The 22,140-nt window shown below is 39.2% G+C and overlaps 1 protein-coding gene across 1 annotated transcript in view; it reads right to left on the bottom strand.

Annotated features, from left to right (window-relative positions):
• Positions 1–8,143: 8,143 nt before the first annotated feature.
• Positions 8,144–22,140, bottom strand: part of LOC122539917 (cellular communication network factor 6-like) — a gene marked incomplete at its 5' end in the record, with an annotated part of 24,832 nt that continues 10,835 nt past the window's right edge. The window contains 3 exons of the mRNA XM_043675100.1: positions 8,144–8,419; positions 11,894–12,087; positions 18,004–18,258. Coding sequence (XP_043531035.1) covers positions 8,144–8,419; positions 11,894–12,087; positions 18,004–18,258 — 725 coding nt within the window. The remainder of the gene's footprint in view (positions 8,420–11,893; positions 12,088–18,003; positions 18,259–22,140) is intronic.

The raw sequence follows: 22,140 nt of genomic DNA, 5'->3' as shown, positions 1-22,140 counted from the left end.
CAAATCAGATTGGAGCTGAGAACCTTTTCATACCTTCTGTGGCTATTGATGTCATCTGGTTTCATTGTCTTGTGGGGAAAAAAAAACATAAATTTCAACTGAATTTATCTAATCCATGCCAGTTTCCTGAAACTTGACTAATCTGCATGGCAGGAGATGACTTTTTTAAAAAAAATTGGTGTTTGTGGGGGCCTTATTAAAACTATTTCAGTCTATCGAAGTCCCAGGTATTATAATGGGTGATGGAATTCAAGGTCAGAAGTCCATATTTTACGTAAGTGAGGCATTACAGAGTATCAATCAGGCAGGAATTTTTTTCAAGGAACCACTGCATATAACAAAAAGGAACAGGGGTAAAAACAGAGTGCAATCAATATGATCATAGCTGATCTCAACTCTACTTTCCTGCTTCCATACTATATCTCTTAATTCACTTAGACCAAAATCTGTCTATTCTAACCTTAGACTTATTTGCAATATAGCATTCACAATCTTCTAAAGATACATTATCTTTTGAGTTAACTAATTTATCCTCATCCGCATTCCAAATCATCAGCTCCTTATCCTGTGACTGTACCCTTGTGTTTTAGATTCCTTGACTAGCATAAACAATTTCTTAGCATCTATACTTCAGCCCCTTCAGAATCTTAAGTAAATTTTGGCGATTGTCTCTAATCCTTCTAAACTCCAAAGAATATGGATTCAGTTTACAAATCCTCTCATCAAGGAGCAACCATCTAAATCAGGGACCAATCTAATGGACCTTCACTGTACTGCCTCCAATGCCATTATATACTTCCTTTAATGTGGAGACCAAAACTGAAAACAATATTCTAGTTTCAAGACCTACTTAACTGGGGTAAGACATTCTTCAATTCCATTTCCCTTGCAATAAAAGCAAATGTGTACCATGCCTGCTGTACTTGCATGTTCATGTTCTACGTGACACAAGTATGCTGTCAATCAATATTTACAAGTTCTACATGTTCAAAACATATTCTGCTTTTCTATTCATACAACAGATGTGAATAATCTCACACTTACCCATATTATATCTGTCATCTTGCCCATTCATTTAAACTATATTTCTCTCTGCAGTCTTTGTGACATCCACACAATTTACTATCCATTTAGATTGTAACATTAATAAGCTTCAATACATAGCATGAAATTTGCTGTAAAGAGTAATGTTGCTACAGCCTTTCATCATGCACTCTAACAATGCTAAATTTCAAACAGTCACAACCATTTACAAGAAGGTGAAAATGGTGTTGTTTGATTGGCAATGGGCACTAAAGCCCCCAATCTTCCTGGGTCATTCAACAAGGCTGCAAGGCGTGAACATAGTTCTTTTCTTTGCAGAGAAAAGACAAGGTTTGCAGTGTAAATGGTCCACATTATTAGCTTGACCAATTGTCTTTATTTTGTTTATAATGAACAATTGATAGAACATGCTGTTTAATTCAATCAGCCTTACTACAAAAAAATTATGTACCAATACTAAAAGTCATACATTATGTTGTTCAATTGTTTGGTAGGTAGAATGTCATTTTGGACTGATGGCAAAATCCTATTAGTGGAAAATGACACTTATTTGATCACTGTCGGGACTGTGGCGCTGGAAATCATTACTGATGAAGAGCTTACACCTGAAACGTCAATTCTCCTGCTTCTCGGATGCTGCCTGACCTGCTGTGCTTTTCCAGCACCACACTCTTGACTCTGATCTCCAGGATCTGCAGTCCTCACTTTCTCCTAAGTTATTTGATCACTGCGTGGTAGCAGCAAAAATTGGCTTGATAGGAGGTTAGAGTTTCTCCAACCAAAATACATTTCTCATGGAAACTGACAAACATCTTAATGAGCATAGGACCTAGAGGGAATCCCACGGCCTAAATGTCCTGAATCTGGGAAATTTGGGGGTGAAGTTGTGCAGTTAGTCATTCTCAGAAAAAACAGTGGTCCTGACTGACTGACTGGCTTTGAATGAATTATTAGGAAGCCCTAATAACATAAATGTGGGATGTCTAACTCCTAAAACTGACTGGCTGGTGTAGTTTGTCCTGGAAAAAATAGGTCATCTGAATCTGGAGACACTACATCAGGGACGTGGGCAGGGAGCCATTGAGAACCCTCAAGAGGAGTGCAAGTGTCATGTGGGATTGGTATGTCAGGTGGGAAGATACAAAGGGAGAGTAATTGTAGGGCTGTGCTCCTAACACACAAATGGTACTCCCCCAAAAGAGGTAGACCCCTCCCTTTCTGCCCTTAAATCAATGCTGGTTTAAATAATGGTCTGGCTACTTTAGTCCATCTTTTGCCAATCAACATATTATGATTACAGAGGTGGATTAAAGTCCTTGGGAAGGAACATTAATTGTACACTTAAAGCCCTCAATAGCCTTACAGAGGGTTGGCCCATAGATGCTTTACACAACCTCTGTATTATAGTCAAGATGGCTCCCAGGTAGACATTCACACAGAGTGTGAAGGAGAAGGCCAGAAGCTTTTGGACCTCTGGAATGGGAGGTGCTGCCTTTTATCTCTTGCAAATAATTCCTAAAACCTGAGAAAAGCCCATTTATTTTCCCTCACTAATTGCAGTAAACTGTTGCTTTTAACCAATAAGCCAGAGACTTTATAAGTTGTGAACCAATTGCTCTGTGCCTCCTGCAAGCAAGTAAAAGTACCTGGTAAAGAGAGAGATCAATGAAAAGCAAGACCTGACATGCCAGCTTAGAGAACTTTGTCGACAGTAACCATTACACTACGTTCCTGGCTTTTCCTTCAGCTATAACACCAATGTTTTGTTTTGTGTCTACCTGTACGCATCTGTAGAGAACGTTTTATAGGAGGTTAGAGTTTTAACTAGTTGAGTTTTACAGTTCATAATTGTTTGCCTGCAGCTAAAATTATTTATTTATAATAAATAGTCATTCCTGTTAGGTATAAAAACCTGGCCCTTGCTTTCTGTAATCTGGATGTGAAAAAAAAACAGGTTAATTGGAAAATATTGCATCTCCAGAAATAGCAGGGCTTGACATTTACCCCAGTGAGACACACAGGAGTCTGTAAAGTTCAGCTCTAGTGTAATTAAAACCACCTTAATGGCACAAGTTGCTAAGTTCATGAGTTCAAACAATACAGATGTACAGTCTTTGCAAAAGTGAAAGCATCATTCACAATCTCTGCACAATCGCAATAAATTTCAGTTAACAACAAGGTGGTGGTCTGCACTTTACTGAGCATCCTCCTGATCTTTTGTGATTATATTATCAATTTAATTATGATTTTAAAGTCAGGTGGATGTGATATGTACTGATGGATGTGGTGAGCAATCTTTAAAAACACTTTTTTTTTCTTTTTATTGTGGTTGTGGGTATGTTTGCCGAGTTGGGAAGTTGGTTTGCAGATATTTCGTCCCCTGTCTAGGTAGGGGAGAAATCTTCAGTGCTTTGGAGCCTCCTGTGAAGCGCTGCTGTACTGTGTCTTCTGGAATTTATTTGGTTCCGTTCTTGCTGCTTCCAGTTGCTGGTTCTGGTTGTTTGTTGTCATGGCCAGTATATTGGGTCTAGGTCTATGTGCTAGTCGATAGAATCCATGGATGAGTGCCATGTTGCTAAGAATTCTCTGGTTGTCCTCTGTTTAGCTTGTCCTATGATTGTTGTGTTGTCCTGGTCAAATTTGTGGTCCCTATTATCTGTGTGTAGGGACAGCTGGTCGTGACATTTAGTGGCTAGTTGGTGTTTCTGGATGTGGATTGTTAGCTATCTGCTGTTGCCCTACATAGTGTTCGTGAAGTCTCTGCATGGAATTTTGTAAATTTTGTTAGTCATGATGGGTATTGGGTCTTTTACCTTGGTGAATTGTTGTCTGAGCATACCTGTCAGTTTATGGGCTGTCATGAATCCTAGTGGGCAGAGAAGTCTGGCTGTCAGTTCTGATACTTTTTTTATACAAGGTAGCATGGCTAGTCAGTTAGGTCGTGGTATGTCTGCGTCACATTGTTTGTTAGGTATCTGCGGATGAAGTTGCGGAGATATCTGTTCTTGGTGAAGCCTCTGTAAAGGTCTTCTTCTTCTTCCCTTCGTAGGCCGGAAATGCTGCCGTGTGTTGTAGCCCTTTTGAACAGGGTCCTAATGCAGCTTCTCTTACGTGTGTTTGGATGGTTGCTGTTGTAATTCAGAACCTGGTTGGTGTGTGTGGCTTTCCTGCATATTTTTGTGGTGCATTCACGTCTGTGTTCTTTGTATCATCACATCCAGGAATGGAAGTTGATTGTTGGCTTCCGCCTCTCTCAGAAATCTGATCCCTGTGTGTATGGTGTTGATGATCCATTGGGTGTTCTTGATTTCTGTTCTCTTAATGGTAACAAAAGTGTCATGTAAGTATCTGATCCAGAGTTTGGGTTGGATTTGTGGGAGGGCTGTTTGTTCCAACCTTTACATCACTGCTTCTGCTATGAGCCCAGAGATGGGTGAGCCCATAGGTATTCCATTGATCTGTTCATAAATTTTTGATTGTTGAATGTGAAGTGTATTGTCAAACAAAATTCTAGTTCCCCGTCGTGTTGGCTGTTCTACTTATCCACGAGGTTGGCTATTGTCTCTCTGGCTAGAGTTTTGTCAATTCAAGTGAACAGTGCCATTACATCAAAGGAGACCATTGCTTCATCCTTGTCTATGCTCATATTCTTGATGTTGACTAGGAATTCCTGTGATGATTGTATGGAGTGTTCAGATCTGCTGATAAATTTTTTTTAGATTAGATTAGATTCCCTACAGTATGGAAACAGGCATTTCTGCCCAACAAGTCCACACTGACCCTCCGAACAATAACCCACCCAGACCCATTCCCCTACCCTACATTTACCCCTGACTAATGCACCTAACACTATGGGCAGTTTAGCATGGCAAATTCACCTAACCTGCACATCTTTGGATCATGGGAAGAAACCAGAGCACCAGGAGGAAACCCATGCAGACACGGGAAGAATGTGAAAACTTCACACAGACAGCCACCCGAAGCAGGAATCAAACCCAAGTTCCTGGCGCTGTAAGGCAGCAGTGCTAACCACTGAGCCACCGTGCCACCCCATGTGGGTGGCACAGTGGTTAGCACTGCTGCCTCACAGCGCCAGAGACCCGGGTTCAATTCCCGCCTCAGGCGACTGACTGTGTGGAGTTTGCACGTTCTCCTGTGTCTGCGTGGGTTTCCTCCGAGTGCTCCGGTTTCTTCCCACAGTCCAAAAACATGCAGGTTAGGTGAATTGGCCATGCTAAATTGCCCATAGTGTTAGGTGAAGGGGTAAATGTAGGGGATTGGGTTTTGGGTGGGTTGCGCTTCGGTGGGTTTGGGTGTGGATTTGTTGGGCCGAAGGGCCTGTTTCCACACTGTAAGTAATCTAATCTAATATTTTTGTTAGATTTTGTTGGTGTTCTTTTGCCAGTTTATGCTATGGTGTTCCTGGCAGTGCCATAATTGATCTGAGTGGTATGTCTGGTTTGTGTACTTTGAACAATCCATAAAATCTTGGAGTGTCGTTGCTTTCTGGTTTCATCTTTGTAGGTCAATTCTGGTTATTGGTCCGTTTTTTTGAAGGTTCCATAGTGTGTTATTTATTCTATTGGTTAGTTGTGGCATGAGTCAAGCTTCCTCTGTGGGTAGATATCAGTATCTGCAAGTAGTTTATCTGCTTTCTGAATATGTTCAGAACAGACAACACAATGGGAAACGTATCATCAAGAAGATATTTACGAGAGAGGAGGAAACCAACAAACAACTCCCATTCCTGGAGGTGATGGTACAAAGAACACAGAAGTGAATGTATTACAAAAGTGTACAAGAAAGCCACACACACCAAACAGGTCCTGAATTACAACAGCAACCACCCAAACACACACAAGAAAAGCTGGATTAGGACCCTGTTCAAAAGGGCTACAACAAACTGCAGTGCTGCCGATCTATGAAGGGAAGAAGAACACCTCTCGAGAGTCTTCACCAAGAGCGATATCCCTGCAGATGGCTAACAGACAAACAAGGACATGCAATGACCTAACTCACTAGTCATGCCACCTTGTATAAAAAACATCTCGGAACCGACAGCCAGACTTCTCCACCAACTGGGATTCATGACAGCCCATTAACTGATGTTTAAGGCACGCTCAAACAACAACTCACCAGGATTAAACACCCGATACCTATCATAATTTACAAGATTCCATGCAAAGACCACACAAAGCACAATATAGGGCAAACAGCAGATAACTAACAATTCGCAGCCACGAACACCAACTAGCTACTAAATGCCACAACCAGCCATACACACAGATGATGGACCACAAATTCGACTGGGACAACAAAATGATCACAGGACAAGGCAAACAGAGGACAGCAAGAGAATTTCTAGAAGTGTGCCACTCATCCACAGACTCTATCAACAAGCACATAGACCTGGATCCAATATACTGGCTACTACAATGAACAACTGGCAACCAGAAGCAGCAGGAACGGAACCAAATAAATTCTAGAAAACACAGCACAGCAGCGCTTCACAGGAGGATCCAAAGCTCTGAAGACATCACCTAGACAGGGGATGAAATGTTTGCAATCAACTTCCCAGCTCGGCGAGCAGACCCACAACCATGACAATCGACACCCGAGCTACAGATCGTTACACAAACCTTTTATTTTTATGAATGAGAACTTTAGGTTAGTGACATAAAATGTTTCATGGATAGTGGAATTGCACCAATCTGTATAAGATATTAACATTTGGTTTGGTTAATACATTGCAAAATATAAAACTTTGAATTACGCAGTTAGACATTTCATCATTTACATTTTTAATATGTTAACAGATTAGAGTTTGAAAATAATGTTTGCAATTTCTGGTTATATAATAGCTGAATGTGTTAAGATATGGTCATGCATTCTAAAATGTTTATAATGAATGCAAAAGAAATGCATGCTTTTATATAGCATTTTTCCTCAGGACAAATGTCAATGAAGACTTTTTTTTTAAAGTACAGTTACTTATGGAATACGGGAAATCTTTCAGCCAATTTATACACAAAATGTTCTCACAAGTACCAATGACATAAATCACCAAATAACCTGATTTATATGTTGTTTGACAAATGAACAATATGTTGGAAGACTGCTTGTCTTCTAATAGTGTCATGTGATCTTTTACGTGCCATTGAGAAACCAGATGGATATTTTGTTGATGCAAAAGCCAATGTAGCACTACTCCATAATGGCATTAAAGTGTCAGGCTGCATTTTGTACTCAGTACACTAGAGTAGAATGTAAATCTATAACTTTTTAACTAAGGCAAGGGTACTACTACTGAGTCAATGTTCACAACTTTTAAATAACATCTATCATCACATTTTGACACTTGAACAATTGATCTATGATTTAGCATGTATAAAATAAATAGTTACTTCAACATAGTGTTCTTAAAAAAAATGTATTCATTCATGGGACGTGGGCATCGCCTGCCCGCTAAGCATTTATTGCCCATCCCTGGCTGCCCTTGAGAAAGTGGTAGTGAGCTGCCTACTTGAGTGATGTAGGTAGACTCACAATACCATTGGGGAGGGAGTTGCAGGATTCTGACTGAGCAAATTTGTAACTTAATTACAGGAATATATATTTTCCTTTCTATGCTGTAGCCATTACATTACTGTTTTGAAGCCTATTTATGAAGATGCTAATTATATGATATCATAAGCATTGACATTTATTGTTGTAACTTCCTTTACTTTTTTGGTATTCATTTTTATAGAAGAAAATTTGTGATGAGCTGCAAAAAGTTCAACAGAAATTAAATTTAAAGAAACTCATGCAAATAATCCAGTTATACAGATAGACAATACAAATGTATCCAATTTTACCAGAGAAAATAGGTCCTTGTGTATTGAAATGAACATTCAGTTTAGTGGAAGATATTGCACTTAATGCCTATCTCCAGATATTCTGTTAATGTAGAACATTAAGATTTTTCCATATATAAGTTTAGTTACATAAGCAGAGAAATGGTATAAGTGAGTTCACATTCTTTGAAGGACAAGACATTTATATTGTTCCATAGTGACAGTCATGAACCAAACATTCAAGTGGTGAAATACATGATGCACTATAGTAGTCTCAAATCTGAGAAGATGTCCTCTGAGTCAATACAGACCTGTTGACATTTGCAAGATGTGACCCACATCATCTTCCACGTGATCATTTCTCCACCAGTGCAGTTAAATTCTACTTTCACAGTTTTCTCTTTGTTAGGAATACAGCAACGGGAATCTGAGCATGTACCGCAGAATATCGGCCTGTAAGTTCTTCTACTTGCGCAGCCAGAAAGAACAAACCTGTCAGCTTTGGAAGGCCTGAATGTCTGTAGACACTTCTTGCCTTTCTACAGAGAGAAAGAAAACCATGTTTGTGTTCATTAATCAAAATCCATTGAGTCAGTGAAAGATAGAAACCCTTCATCATGCTGTTTTGCAGCAATATCAGATTCACTATAAGGGGCTCATTTCATATTTGAACAATGAAATATGTGGGAGGAAACATATTAAAAGGATCAATAAACTTTTTGTGCTGCACCATTCTATAATTTCATGACAGGAAGAAAGTGGAGACTGCAGATGCTGGAGATCAGTGGAGAGTGTGGTGCTGGAAAAGCACAGCAGGTCAGGCATCCAAGGGTGTCTCATTCCTGGTGAAGGGCTTATGCCCAAAATGTCGATTCTCTTGCTCCTTGGATGCTGCCTGAACTGCTGTGCTTTTCTAGCACTATACTCTTGACTATAACTCCATGACACCTCATAAACATCGCATCCAAAAGGCAATATTTTCAACAGCACTTTGCTGAATTGCTAATCCATATGATGTTCTCAACTCTCTAGAGTGGAGCTTGAACATATATCCTTCTAAATGAGAGGGAAGAGTAAAACAACGTGTGAAGGCTGAAATATTACCACAAGAGATTCCTTTTGATTTATTCCTGTCAATTGAGCACACTGCTAAGCAACATGTGCTTGGAGATTTGATGGGGTGACCATCAGCTCTGCTTGATAAACAATATCTACGCAAGAGTTAAAATGACTTATGACAGCTATCTGGCTTGCTTATTTAGAAAGTTCAAAATATGAAGCTGTAAAATTGAATTGTTTCTGTGACAATTAGAAAGAGTTCAAATTGGAAAAGATCACACTTGGATTTCGAGGGATATTAGCTAATGAGACGCTAAGGAGCCAGAAGATTGAGTTTTTAACAGCCTCCTAGAGATGGATTAAGAGTTGGAAAAGGTCTCAGAATGGAAACACTGAACATCCAGAGGGAAATCCTCTGGCAGGCACCAGGTACAAAATGATAGTAGAACCACCACCAACCAACCAGAGGGAGGTGGATAATTAATCCAAATAAGGAGCAATTAATGGCTACTTGCTGCTTCTTCTGGCATTTCAGTCCTTTCAGGGTGGACCTCACTGTATGAGGAAATTGCTAGGTATGTCTGCACAACATGTGAATTGCTGCCCCATTATCTGGAGGATCATCCTTTCTCCATGCCTTCCTCATGGCCCCCTAAGGGATGGCTGGTCACAATGGCTGCCCTACAGCTTTGACACCAGTGGGCTTACTCCTCCAATCATTTTTGAGTTTTCCCTGAATTGGGAAGTACCCTCACCTTCTCACCGCATCCCTAACTGTCACCACCTCTCTTAATGGGACTGCGGGGCTGCCTCTGATCGAGTCGGCAGCTATGAGAGGCTGGCAGTCATCAGTTAAATCCCACCAACCACCTACACAGGTTTAGTACTTGCTTTTGGTCTTGGTAGGAGAACTTCCTGCAGTCATGTAAAATTCTGGCCTGCATTTCTGTTAGCATGAACATTCCAATGGTAGCTTGAGTAAGGTAGAATGGCAGAAAAACGATGCAAACTGCAACCCACCGAGAGGGGAAATGATGTGAAGCTGAAGTGAAAAAGTAACTCAAAGTACAATTTTGAAGCTAATCAGAGAGCCAATGAGAATAGTATAATCTTAGCCAGAAACACTCATCTCGCTTTCTCCTGCCAGCCCACACGTGAACAACTCGACTAAGCAGTCATGCATAGCATTCCAAACAAAGTCAGAAACTGTCACTCAGGCAGATTACATCTAAATTCCCCTATTTGCAACAACTGAAGGCCCTCTCAATTATCCACCATAGCATTGATAGAAATTGCAACGAACAGTTTAAGTAATCTTTAATCAGGGAGAGGCTCTGTGTGATTTTACCTTAGGTTTTCTTAAACAGAGTCATTCAGAACACAAGGCACAGCTGGATTCTTGTCAGGCAACCTATGAGGCCATTTGTGGTCTTAAGATACAAAAAATTCCCAAATATAATGATCATTGTCGATTGAGACTCAATCTCTTTTCTCAAGTGGATATAGGAATTCCCATCATTATTTAAAGATAACAATGTGGATGTTGATGAGTTTCTCCTGATGTTGCTCAGTTGTACAAAGTGAGGCTGCAGGACATGGATTTTGCCTGATCTGGATGCCAATTGATGAATTTCCATAATTTAATGAACAGCACTGCTCATAGTCAAGGAGTACAGATCCTACAGAACTATTTGTTACTGGAATGTTTTGCTTATGCAAGTATCACTCAATCCATTAAATGTTTGTAGAGGGAATGATGTAGATATCAAAGAGAATTGATAAATAAGCAGCTCAGAGTCAAGGAGAGAAGAATAAGGCGCTTCAGGATTGACTATGGTGTGTCAGTGTAAGCATGAGGAAATTGCTCTGTATGTTAAGATTTCCAAGGTTTCTTACACCAGCAGAAAGTTGGTATTAGGGTGATTTCAAATGTATCAACTGATGAGTTGCTATGCAATTGTAGTTTCTTGAGTAGCTCAGTGTGTTGGATTAGAAAATTACCCTAATAATACCTGCATTTCTTTTGAAATCTTTAGATATTTTACACCAGCTATTTTAATTTCTGTGTTTCAGAACACTCCTGTGGCGGACTACAGCGTCCCTGTGTAAATGTGTCTACCTTTCCTGATATATTTGTTAAAAATAGATGGGTATTCTTTCTTAGACTACATCAACTGCTCAATGGTTCAGAATCCTCTACTTTTAAAAAAAGTAGAATAATTACAGTAGAAATATTACAGTATAATCTAATTTAATTACTCTCTAATTTAACTAACAATAAAGAGAAATAAGATTTTGATAGTAGCATTTCATATTTTCTAATTAATCAGATTAGGAAATAATAAGTGGTTTGTTATCCTGTAATATGTGTAAGAAATCACTGACTGTTTTCTTTTCATCAACTTCAAGAGTTTTGTTAATCCAAGTTAAAAACTTTGGAGGCCTTACTGAGTTAAGTATATAAGTACCAGAAAAGCAATACAGAGTGAATGTAATTACACTTCTTGGGGTTGATTTTCTTCATAACATTGGGATTAATGGACCTTGCACCAACCTCAAGGGACAATGCTCAGGAAAACAGGATAGCTTCAAGATTGATTGCACACATTTCTGAGATGCTGGATGGCGCAATCAGGAAGAAATTTGTATGGGATTATAAATGAGCATGTAGGTACTTCTACACATTTTGCACCTACCCACATCCTGAAAAATTCAAAATTTCTGCTATCTCCTAATCAGCAGATTTGGGCTTATTCTATTCCATCTGCTAATCACAGCGCTGACTATCGAATTGCTTCATTTTACTCCTGTTATTTTAAGATAGCTCTGTATCACAGTACATTAAGATATACTTCCATGCAATCAAGTTGATTTTTCTCTCTCCCTCTTCATCACCCACCCAGTGCCCCAAACAATTGTTGTCCATGTAACCAATAGATTCTGCTGTGATTTACCTTTAAATTTTTCGGAAGTCTTGTAATGCAAGGTCGAATAAAGCACAATCTATTTTCTCTTTCAAGTTCACATTTCCTGTTGTCATTTGTCACTCGGACTGAAATTCCTAGGCCACAAGATTTTGAACATGAGCTCCATGGAGTTGTTTGAAGAGGGCATTGTTTTCGCCATGTTATTGGCCTTGCCTTATAAGCTAATAATAAAAACAATTATAGTGTTGAGACACAGCAATTCAGGAATAATTTGTCTTCAAGTTCAAGTTTAAGGCATGTAGAGTTAAGGATGAGGAATGACATAGGAAGAGAGGGGGGCTGCTAAATGTTAAAAAGCAGAAAATGATCATGTGATTCTGATGACCTTTGTGCTTTGTAGTTGTAAAACCTGTAGTTTATTCCTGTGTGATATTCCCTTTAACGCCAAAGTGAAATTGGGGAATATACTGAAAGGGGAAATGAACTTCCTAACAGACAGCAAGAAATGCCCATGTGACCTTTTGCTACCATGAGCATGAAAAGCTATTAAAGTGTAAACGATAAAGTGATCATTGCAATGGCATTGGGTTGCAGTCAGTTTTTTTAATGACAGAGAGTTCAGAACACAGACAATTTATGGGTCAGTGGTGGCAAACAAGACTTGCTTCAAACCAGCTACGAGTTTTGAAGCAGGTTTCTGAGATTAGAGCACAGATTATAATATTATGGGTCTTATACAATTGGAAAGGATAGCAAGCTGAAAGAGGAAGAACAGGGAATTGTGGATTGGACAAGACATACTGTTGTTGTTTCAGTGCTACCAGAGCCATTTTAAGCTGAAAGAAACTGGCTATCTGGGGGTTTTGTGCCACCAGGATTCATATACTCACACACTTTTATTGTACAGATGGAGACCATTCAGCCCAATGTGTCCACACCAATCAACAAAGATCTGACTGTACTGATTCCAATTTCCAGTTTTCAACCCAGAGACCTGGAGGCTATGGCTATGCAGGTGAATATCTAGATACTACTTAAATGTCACAAGAGTTTCTGACTCAATCATCCTTTCAGGCAGTGAATTCCAGACTCCCACTTCTGAGTAAAACAAGTTCTCCTCAACTCTCCTCACAAACTTCTATCTCATGGCATACTTCTATCTCCACTAGATAGTGACCCTTCTACCTTTGTATCCATCCCACCTTGTTGTACTTGTCTAGCATGCAAGAAATTCAGCCCCATTATTTCTGGAGTCATACCACTTTAAAAACTAAGCAGAGTTCTCTAATTCACCTATTTTTGCAGACTCAGATTCATAGAAAGCATGGACCATGTTTCTGTACCAAAGAAGAATTACTATTTATTTAAATTAATTAGACTAGCTACAGTTAAATAGTTATAACCTGTTGGCATTAACAGTATAAGTAAGATTCTAATTCCCTGATAAACTGCCCCCGTATACACACACACAGAAACACACAGGGTAAAATAGGTTGTGGGCTGGGTGGAAGTTCTGAAAAGACAGTTCAGTAGTTTTAGATGATCCTTTGATTTTTCTGTTGACCAGTAGATTGCTTCAATCATCTTTCTCCAGATCCAGATTCTGTGGTTGGTAAGAGACACTTATAAAGTACATGGTTTATCACATCTTTCAACTACTGCAAGAAAGGTAAGCTGATTTTCTTCAGATTTATATCATGTGTTGAGAACACAGAGACTGTATCTGCATTGGGGAAGAACTGCCTACCTCCCCTAAACCCAGTCCCCTTCTCTCTTTCTCTCTCTCTTTCACTCATTCTGCATAACTTGTTCCTATCTTCAAACTGTTCAGTTATCTAAGAACCAATTTCATAGTTGTTGCCAAGCAAAAGGTTTCTATCACCAATAATTGGTCACACTTTATCACCCAATTTGTTTCTTGTTGCCAGCCAGGGTTCGATGTGGACACCCCACTCAGCTGCAAATCATCTGCAACTCAAACTTTGATTACTGTTTGTCCAAACGGATGTTTACATGACATCTGACATTGGTGTGTCAAAACGTACAGCTACCCTTTCAAACTATGAATTTTAAAACAGTTCTTTCTCATTTTAGTTAACAGTTTTTAAAGTCACAAAAATAAAAAGACACAATCTTTACGCCCTCAGAATCTTAAACAACTTTGTCGGGTTACCTTTCAACCTTCACTGCTCCAATGAAAACAACCCCAGTCTATCCAATCTTCCTCAGACCCTCCAGTCCAGGCAGCATCCTGATAAATATCCTCTAAAATGACTCAAGTGCAATAACAATCTTTCTGCAATGTGGGGCCCAGAACTACAGGCAGCATACCAGTTGTGGCACATTCAACATTTTATGTAGTTCGTGCATAACCTACTTGTTCTGGTATTCTCTGCCTTAGCTAATAAAGGCCAGTGTCTCATATGCCCGCTTACCCACCTGATCTAGCTACCCTGCTACCTTCAGGGATCTGTAGATATGCACACCAAAGTCATTTAAATTTTCCATGGTCCCACCATTCAGAGCATAATCCTTTGCCTTGCTAGTCCTCTCCAGCTGCATTACCTCACACTTTTCTATTTGCCACGGCTCTTCTCAGCTAACCAGAATGTTGATACCTTCCTGTAGTTTATAGCTATCCCCCTTGCTATTTACCACCCTACTAATTTTCAGGTTATCCATGAACTTTTTGATTGGCCTCCCTACATTTATATCCAAGTCATTAATTTAAACTGCAAACAGCAACAGCACCACCACCAAGCCCTGTGGAACCCCATGGGAAACAGATTTCCAGTCAGAGAAACACCCCACTACTTCATCCTCTTTGTCCGGCCTCTCAGCTGAAGTTGGATCCAAACTACCAATTTGCCTTGGATCTCAAGTTATGCCAGACCTTAACAAAAGGTTTTCTAAAGTCCATGTAGATCACAACAAACTCATTAGTCTCATCAACATTCCCAATACCTCCTCAAAAAACTTCAATTAAATTTGCCAAACATAGTGTCCCCTTAGCAAATCCATGCTGACTATCACATGAAAGCAAAATACTATAGATGCTAAAAATCTGAAATTGAAACAGTAAGAAGAGTCACAGTGGACTCATATATTAGATTTTGAAATGTTAACTCTGTTTCACACTCCACAGATACTACCAGATCTGTTGAGTGTCTCCAGCACTTTCTGTTTATCATCTGTGCTGACTATCACTGATTAATCCAAGTCTCATATATTCTGTCCTTCAGAATTCTTTTTAATAACATCTCGACTACAGAGGTTAGATTCACTGGCCTGTAATTTCCTGGTCTGTCTACCCCCTCCTCTCTTTTAAGTAATGGGAAAATGTTAGCAATCCTCCTGTCTTCTGACACCTCACCTCTGACCAGAGAGGATTTGAAAATTACTGCCAGGGCCCCTGATGTTGCCTCCCTTGCCTCCTATAATGGCTAGGGATACATTTCATCTGGGCCCATAGGTTTATCCACTCATAAGGCTGCTAAACCCCCTAGTACTTCCTCTCTCTCTCTATGTTAATTTCTTCTAATATTTCACAGTTCTCCACGCCGGTGTCTATCCCACCATTGTCCTTTTCTAGTGTGAAGACTGACACAAAGTATTCATTGAGGACTACACTGACCACAATCTGACTACTTAAAACCTTGTCATGATTTGCATGAGAAATAGCTATTTGATGTGTGCTTTATTGGTATTAACTGTGTCTGGGGATTAGAATACAACTGCTGGTGAATGTGAAACAAAGGCAGAAACATTTGAGTGAGAAGCAAATAATCCCACATAATACAGACTAAATTGGGAATACTGTGAGATTGTGCACTGTGTCACACTTATGCAAGTAGTAAAACAAATGCTTATCAGTGTATCTATATATTTTTGTCAGGTGTATCTTTTGGCATATTGATGGTTTAAAATGAAATGTAGCTTTTTATTCAAAATTTACCTATTAATCATGTTGGTTTTCAGTGGATTATTACAGTAAAGCTTTTAAAAAGAGAAATTGTGACCAACGGATAGCTTTCTGTTGGCTTCATGGAGATTCCTTTTTAAAAGCTTTTGGTCTCTAACACAATCACAATGGAATTTTGAAAATATCACTTGTAATTATGATTGTAACTTCCTGAACTCTATTTCATCAAAGTTTAAAGCAACAGCAAATTACAGAGAAAAGCAAAGAGTGAGGCAAAATGCAGAGGATTAGGTGATGTAGTGAAACTGATGCATCGGCAGAGAGGGTGTTACTGCAGTGAAATAGTTTGCAAAATAGAAAATAGGAAAGTGATCTAAACAGTAACATTCTGAATAGACAACTGGGACAGAAATTCAAGGATGGAGAAGAAAAGATCTTGAAAAGGAAGAGTATGAGAAAACTTTTAAGGGATTAATGTATTTTACTTAAGATAATTCAATATAGAGTCATTTTATTGTGGCAAACCTAAAATATGTTACAAACATTTTCATATCATTTGAAGGACTAAAAGCTTTGTGGCAATCAAGGATCACATGGATCTACCTCCAACCAAACAATTAAGAGAGCCAATGAGACTGTCCAACGTATCCCATATTATGACTTTTTAAAATCAACTATCATGATAAAAAAACATTGTATAAGAAAGCACATTCACGGAATTATTACATGTTCAGCTAAATTCAATATTTACATCTCCAAATGGAATCATTCCAAAGCCTGTTGAAACAAAGGTATCACCTTTTTGTTTTCAAATGGGGACTCATGATTTGAAAGGCAGACATGGAAGAAACAGCTGAGGGGCCTAGATTTTTTGAGGATGAGGGTTTGGAGGAGGTCAATAATCAGGTTTGAGTATTTTAACTTACAAGGCCTCCCTGCAGCCCCTCCATTAACCACTTCTCTGTTTTTGAACCACCACCAAACTGCCAACCTTAAAATTGAGGTGAGACGAAGTAGGCCTCATCCACACCTCATATCCCCAACTGGCCTAGGAGGGAAGGGTGCAGAGGACTTGGGGAGGGGGTGGTGGGGGTGTCCAGAAAACCATGACCATTTATTTGGAAGAAATTGCTGGTAAAGTAAATAAGATGCCCTTCTCATTTTCTATTTATGGGCAAAGTGCAATATTGAAATGTTTATACTGACACAAATATCACTGCTTGGTTCCTTGTAATTCCAAATGCATTTTCAAGTTATATCAGTGTTGCCCTTCTTATTGGTACATATTATAATTTTACTAAACAAAGAAACAGAAATGTGAGTATTGAACTGCTGAATTTTACCACAAAGAAGGAATCATTTGATTAAACATGTTTAGTCTTGCTGCTGCTTCAAATCTCCACAAAATCAAAACTATTCCCTGGACATGGCAAGTCATCCTGATTATGTCATCAAGTAATACTTAAACAAAGTTTTTCAAAGAAAATAAATCTTGGTGTTCTAATTCCAGATTTCCAAAATGTTCCTTGCCTTATAAAAATAATGTAACTTGTAAAAATAAGCTTTCTGTCATTTGACTGTTTAAAGGTCTTTCTTTTCCCCCAATGATGTACTAACTCTCATTTCATAAATAAATGGAAATGCTGAAATTTCACATTCCTTAAATGTTAGAATTAGCATTATAAAATAATTTTATGCCATGGTCTGTACTTCCTGCCAATTTTTATTTTTATTTATTTGGATTTTAATTCCCAGTTCGCCTGCTTGATACTTTTTTTTTCCTTTCATATCCACAGCTTTGCAGATTTCTTCAGTATCAATATAGCTCTGTGATTTTTTTTTCAAAACACAGCTGCCAAAAGGGGCATGCCAAAGATTACAGGCTGGTCTACCTTATGTAGAAACATATAAACATTCAAATAAGGAGCAAAAATAGGCCATTTGGCCCCTCAAGCTTGCTCTACATTTCAATAAGGTCATGACTGATTTGTTTGTATTTTAAATTCCATGATCCTATTTATTCCTAATTTTCTTTGACTCTATAGTTTGTTATCTAGCTCATAACTGATCAAATTAATCACAAGCTTGTCAACCAAACTGAAGTGTTAAATATTGGATTTGTTCACCGTCATCAGTTGTTATTGCTTTGCAACTGAAGCATATCTTATTTTCATCTGCAACCTCAAGATTGTGTGGATTTCTTTAAAGCACTTACCAGACATTACTCTATACATTGCAGCCTGGTGGCTGTTCTCTCCAGTCTTATCACAAATGGACCTTTCACAACAATATTCAGATCTCTTAATGGCCTTGGGATTTCTGCACTGGCCAGCTGCCAGCTTCTTTGTACAGGTGGGCGTACATCCAAACGCACCATTCACACACATGCATTTATAGTGACAGTCTGGTTGGAAGGACTGCCCATGTTTATAATAGTTTCCATTTGATTCACATCCGACTCCAATTGTATCTAGAGAAAGCAAAGAGTAATTTTGAGAAATTAATAAGTAAATACGCAAAATGGATATCAAAATGTCTATTCCAATTTTGAAAACCTGTAAACAGTCAAGCATCTCACTTCTGTTGCCATTTATTGGTTGTGTACAATTCTAAATAACTTATTTCTGATATCAATGATTTTGAAACATACAGTCTTTGGATAGTTTACTATCATGCTGAGAATGGGAAGGACAATATTCTAGATGTTGGCCACATTTCTGCCCATTTTCTACCAGAGAAGTAAATGTGTCAGAACAGGGTTTTGGGCATAACGTTCACTAGCCTGATATGTAAGACTGTGGGAAATAGTTTGTTACTCATCAAAATCCACTAAATAGTTGCAGCTAACTGGAGATTTGGAATTTCTTGTCACTTGTCTGCTGTACTTCAACAGAAGAACAGTGAAGACTAGGTCAATATAGCATAAACAAATACTGTCGTATTGGGTTTCCATCTTTCACCTAAGTGGTGAAAACGGGATGAAATTCAGCCACTTTCTTATTATAACTCTACAGGTTGAAATTTTTTGTGTTGGGTCTGTAACTTCTTGCAGAATTTCTTCCTTCAAATACAATGGAAAATTTGCCATAGATGCCCTTCCTGACAGTGATTTGGAAAACGATGACTTAAAGAGAACGCCACTGATTTGTGGTTTTTGCAATTGAATAGTTAACATCTGACTTAGTCAGTCACTGTAGAACTGTGGTCCTGTCTTTAAGAATTCAGCTATTATTAAGATTTCATGTTTGTAAATGTGACACATTCACAAATTTATATCAAATACAAAACAGTGTTACATGTTGCATCATGTGTATTGCCTCAGCGGCATTCTCTTGATCATTGACAAAGTATTGAAGGATAACATCAATAGTACTATCAAAGCCAACTTCCACAGTAATAAGGTGCTGACTAATGTCAGTTTGAGTTCTGCAAAGACCGCTTGTTTGCTGAATTGATTGCAATCTTAATTCAAAACTGGGTGGAAGAGATGGTGAGGGTACAGTCATTGCATTTGACATCAAGGTAGCATGAGTGTGATATCAGGGAGGCTGGCAAAATAAGTCAGTGGGAATCAATGGGAAAACTCCCCAGTGTTTTAAAGTACCTAACACAAGTGAAGATTGTTTTGTCTGTTTGAGACTCATTCTCTCAGTCCAAGGACATTCTTCAAAATTTCCTCAGGGTAGTGTCCTTGCCCCAATGATCCTTATATATCCTCGTGCCTTTTAACCATAAGACTGGATATGAGGATGTTTGTTCAGATGAGGGTATGACGGAATAATCTCCACTTGCCTCCAACAAAGCTCAAGAAGTTCAATATCACTAGTGCGGCAAAGGCAGATTGGGTGCATTAGTCAGGTGTAAAATGTAGGGGAATGGGTCTGGGTGGGTTACACTTGGAGGATCCGTTGGGCTAAAGGTGGACTTGTTGGGCCAAAGGGCCTGTTTCCATACTGTAGGGATTCTATTATTCTATGATTCAATGTTGATCATCCAAACCAAAGCAGTCCACTTGACCAGGACCCCACACAACAACTTTAACATTTATTTTCTACCACTGACATAGTGCAAAATAAAATAGGCACTGCTGTAACTCTACAAGACTCCTTCAACAGTATTTAACAAACTCATGATCTATATAATCTAGAAGAACAAGGACAATGGATCCATAGGAAAATCATGATGTGCCAGTTCCCCACCAAGCCACAAAAGTGTCCTGATTTAGAACTAATCACTGTTGCTGAGTTAGAATTATGGAACCCTTTTCCAGCAACACTTTGGATGTGCCTGCATCGATGGATTAAATGAACCATTACCGTCTCAAGGGCAATTACTGATGAGCAAAAAGTGCTGGTCCTGCCAGAAAGCTCATAACACATGAAAATATAAAACAAAATCATTAATTGTCCTTCATAAATTGGCTATGAGTAACCTTCTTGATTTGCTGCAGTCTGTGTGTTACGATGCAGGGACTCTCGAGATTTAGACCCAGCAATGTTAAAGGGATGGAGATAGATTTCTAAATCAGGACATTGTCTGACTCGGAGGAGATAATGTTCTCATGTTTCCACAGTTCGTACAAATAATCACATCAGGAGTGGGAGAAAGTCATTCTGTCCCTCGAGCCTGCCCCCCTATTTAATAATATCATGGCAAATCTGATTGCAACCTCGAATATACATTCTTGCATACCCCAATGCCTTTCAACCCCTTGCTAAGCAAAGATCTATCAATGTCTGCCTTAAAAATATGCAAGGACACGGCATTCACCACCTTGTCAAATAGAGAATTCGAAAGAATCTCACAGAAGTAAACAACTTGTCAAATCTCTGTTTCAAAATTGGTAATCCCTGATTTTTAACAAGTGAACCCAATTCTAGATTCTCCCATAAACATGCTTACCACATCAACCCTGTCAAGACCCTCAGATTTTATGCATTTTAAGTCAACTGCTGAACTCAGCTAAACCTAATTTACCCAACCTCAGCTCAAATGACAATCCCAACCATTCCAGGCATTTGTCTAGTAAACCTTCTCTGAATTGTCTCCACACATTTACATTCGTCTTTAAATAAATTGACCAATACCATGAGAAGGTCTCAGTATAATTTAAAGACGTGAAGCATAACCTCCCGACTTGTGTCGTAAATTCCCCGCGTGATAATTAATAACACTATGTTTCTAATTACTTACTGTCCCTCTATACTTACCTCTTGTAATTTATGCACTGTTAAAATAAAAAGATGGTCTGTGAGAGACAGTTTAAGATTGGGGGAGGGAAGACTTTATTTTAAAGAAAGACAGGCCAAAATAGACTGGGATTAGCTACTTCTGGGTTAATCTACAACAGAACCTGTGGGAAGCTTTCAAAGTGGAATTGGTGGAAGTACGGAGCCAATATGTTCCATTTAGAGTCATAGAGTCATACAGTCATAGAGTCATAGAGATGTACAGCATGGAAACAGACTCTTCGGTTCAACCCATCCACGCTGACCAGATGTCCCAACCAATCTACTCCCACCTGCCAGCACCCGGCCCATATCCCTCCAAACCCTTCCTATTCATATACCCATCCAAATGCCTCTTAAAGGTTGCAATTGTACCAGCCTCCACCACATCCTCTGGCAGCTCATTCCATACACGTACCAACCTCTGCATGAAAAAGTTGCTCCTTAGGTCTCTTTTATATCTTTCCCCTCTCACCCTAAACCTATGCCCTCTAGTTCTGGACTCCCCGACCTCAGGAAAAAGACTTTGTCTATTTATCCTATCCAAGCCCCTCATAATTTTGTAAAACCTCTATAAGGTCACCCCCTCAGCCTCTGACGCTCCAGGGAAAACAGCCCCAGCCTGTTCAGCCTCTCCCTGTAGCTGAGATCCTCAAACCCTGGCAACATCCTTGTAAATCTTTTCTGAACCCTTTCAAGTTTCACAACATCTTTCCAATAGGAAGGAGACCAGAATTGCACGCAATATTCCAACAGTGGCCTAACCAATGTCCTGTACAGCCGCAACATGACCTCCCAACTCCAATACTCAATACTCTGACCAATAAAGGAAAGCATACCAAACACCTTCTTCACTATCGTATCTATCTCTGACTCCACTTTCAAGGAGTTATGAACCTGCACTCCAATGTTTCTTTGTTCAGTAACACTCCCGAGGACCTTACCATTAAGTGTATAAGGCCTGCTAAGATTTGCTTTCCCAAATCTTATTTACCTGAATTAAACTCCAACTGCCACTTCTCAGCCCATTGGCCCATCTGGTCCAGATCCTGTTGTAATCTGAGGTAACCCTCTTCGCTGTCCACTACACCTCCAATTTTGGTGTCAACTGCAAACTTACTAAC

Source organism: Chiloscyllium plagiosum, chromosome 3 (assembly GCF_004010195.1).
Source record: "Chiloscyllium plagiosum isolate BGI_BamShark_2017 chromosome 3, ASM401019v2, whole genome shotgun sequence".
NCBI lineage: Eukaryota > Metazoa > Chordata > Chondrichthyes > Orectolobiformes > Hemiscylliidae > Chiloscyllium > Chiloscyllium plagiosum.
The sequence above is the reverse complement of the archived record's forward strand: the minus strand, read 5'-3'. Positions and strand labels throughout refer to the sequence as shown.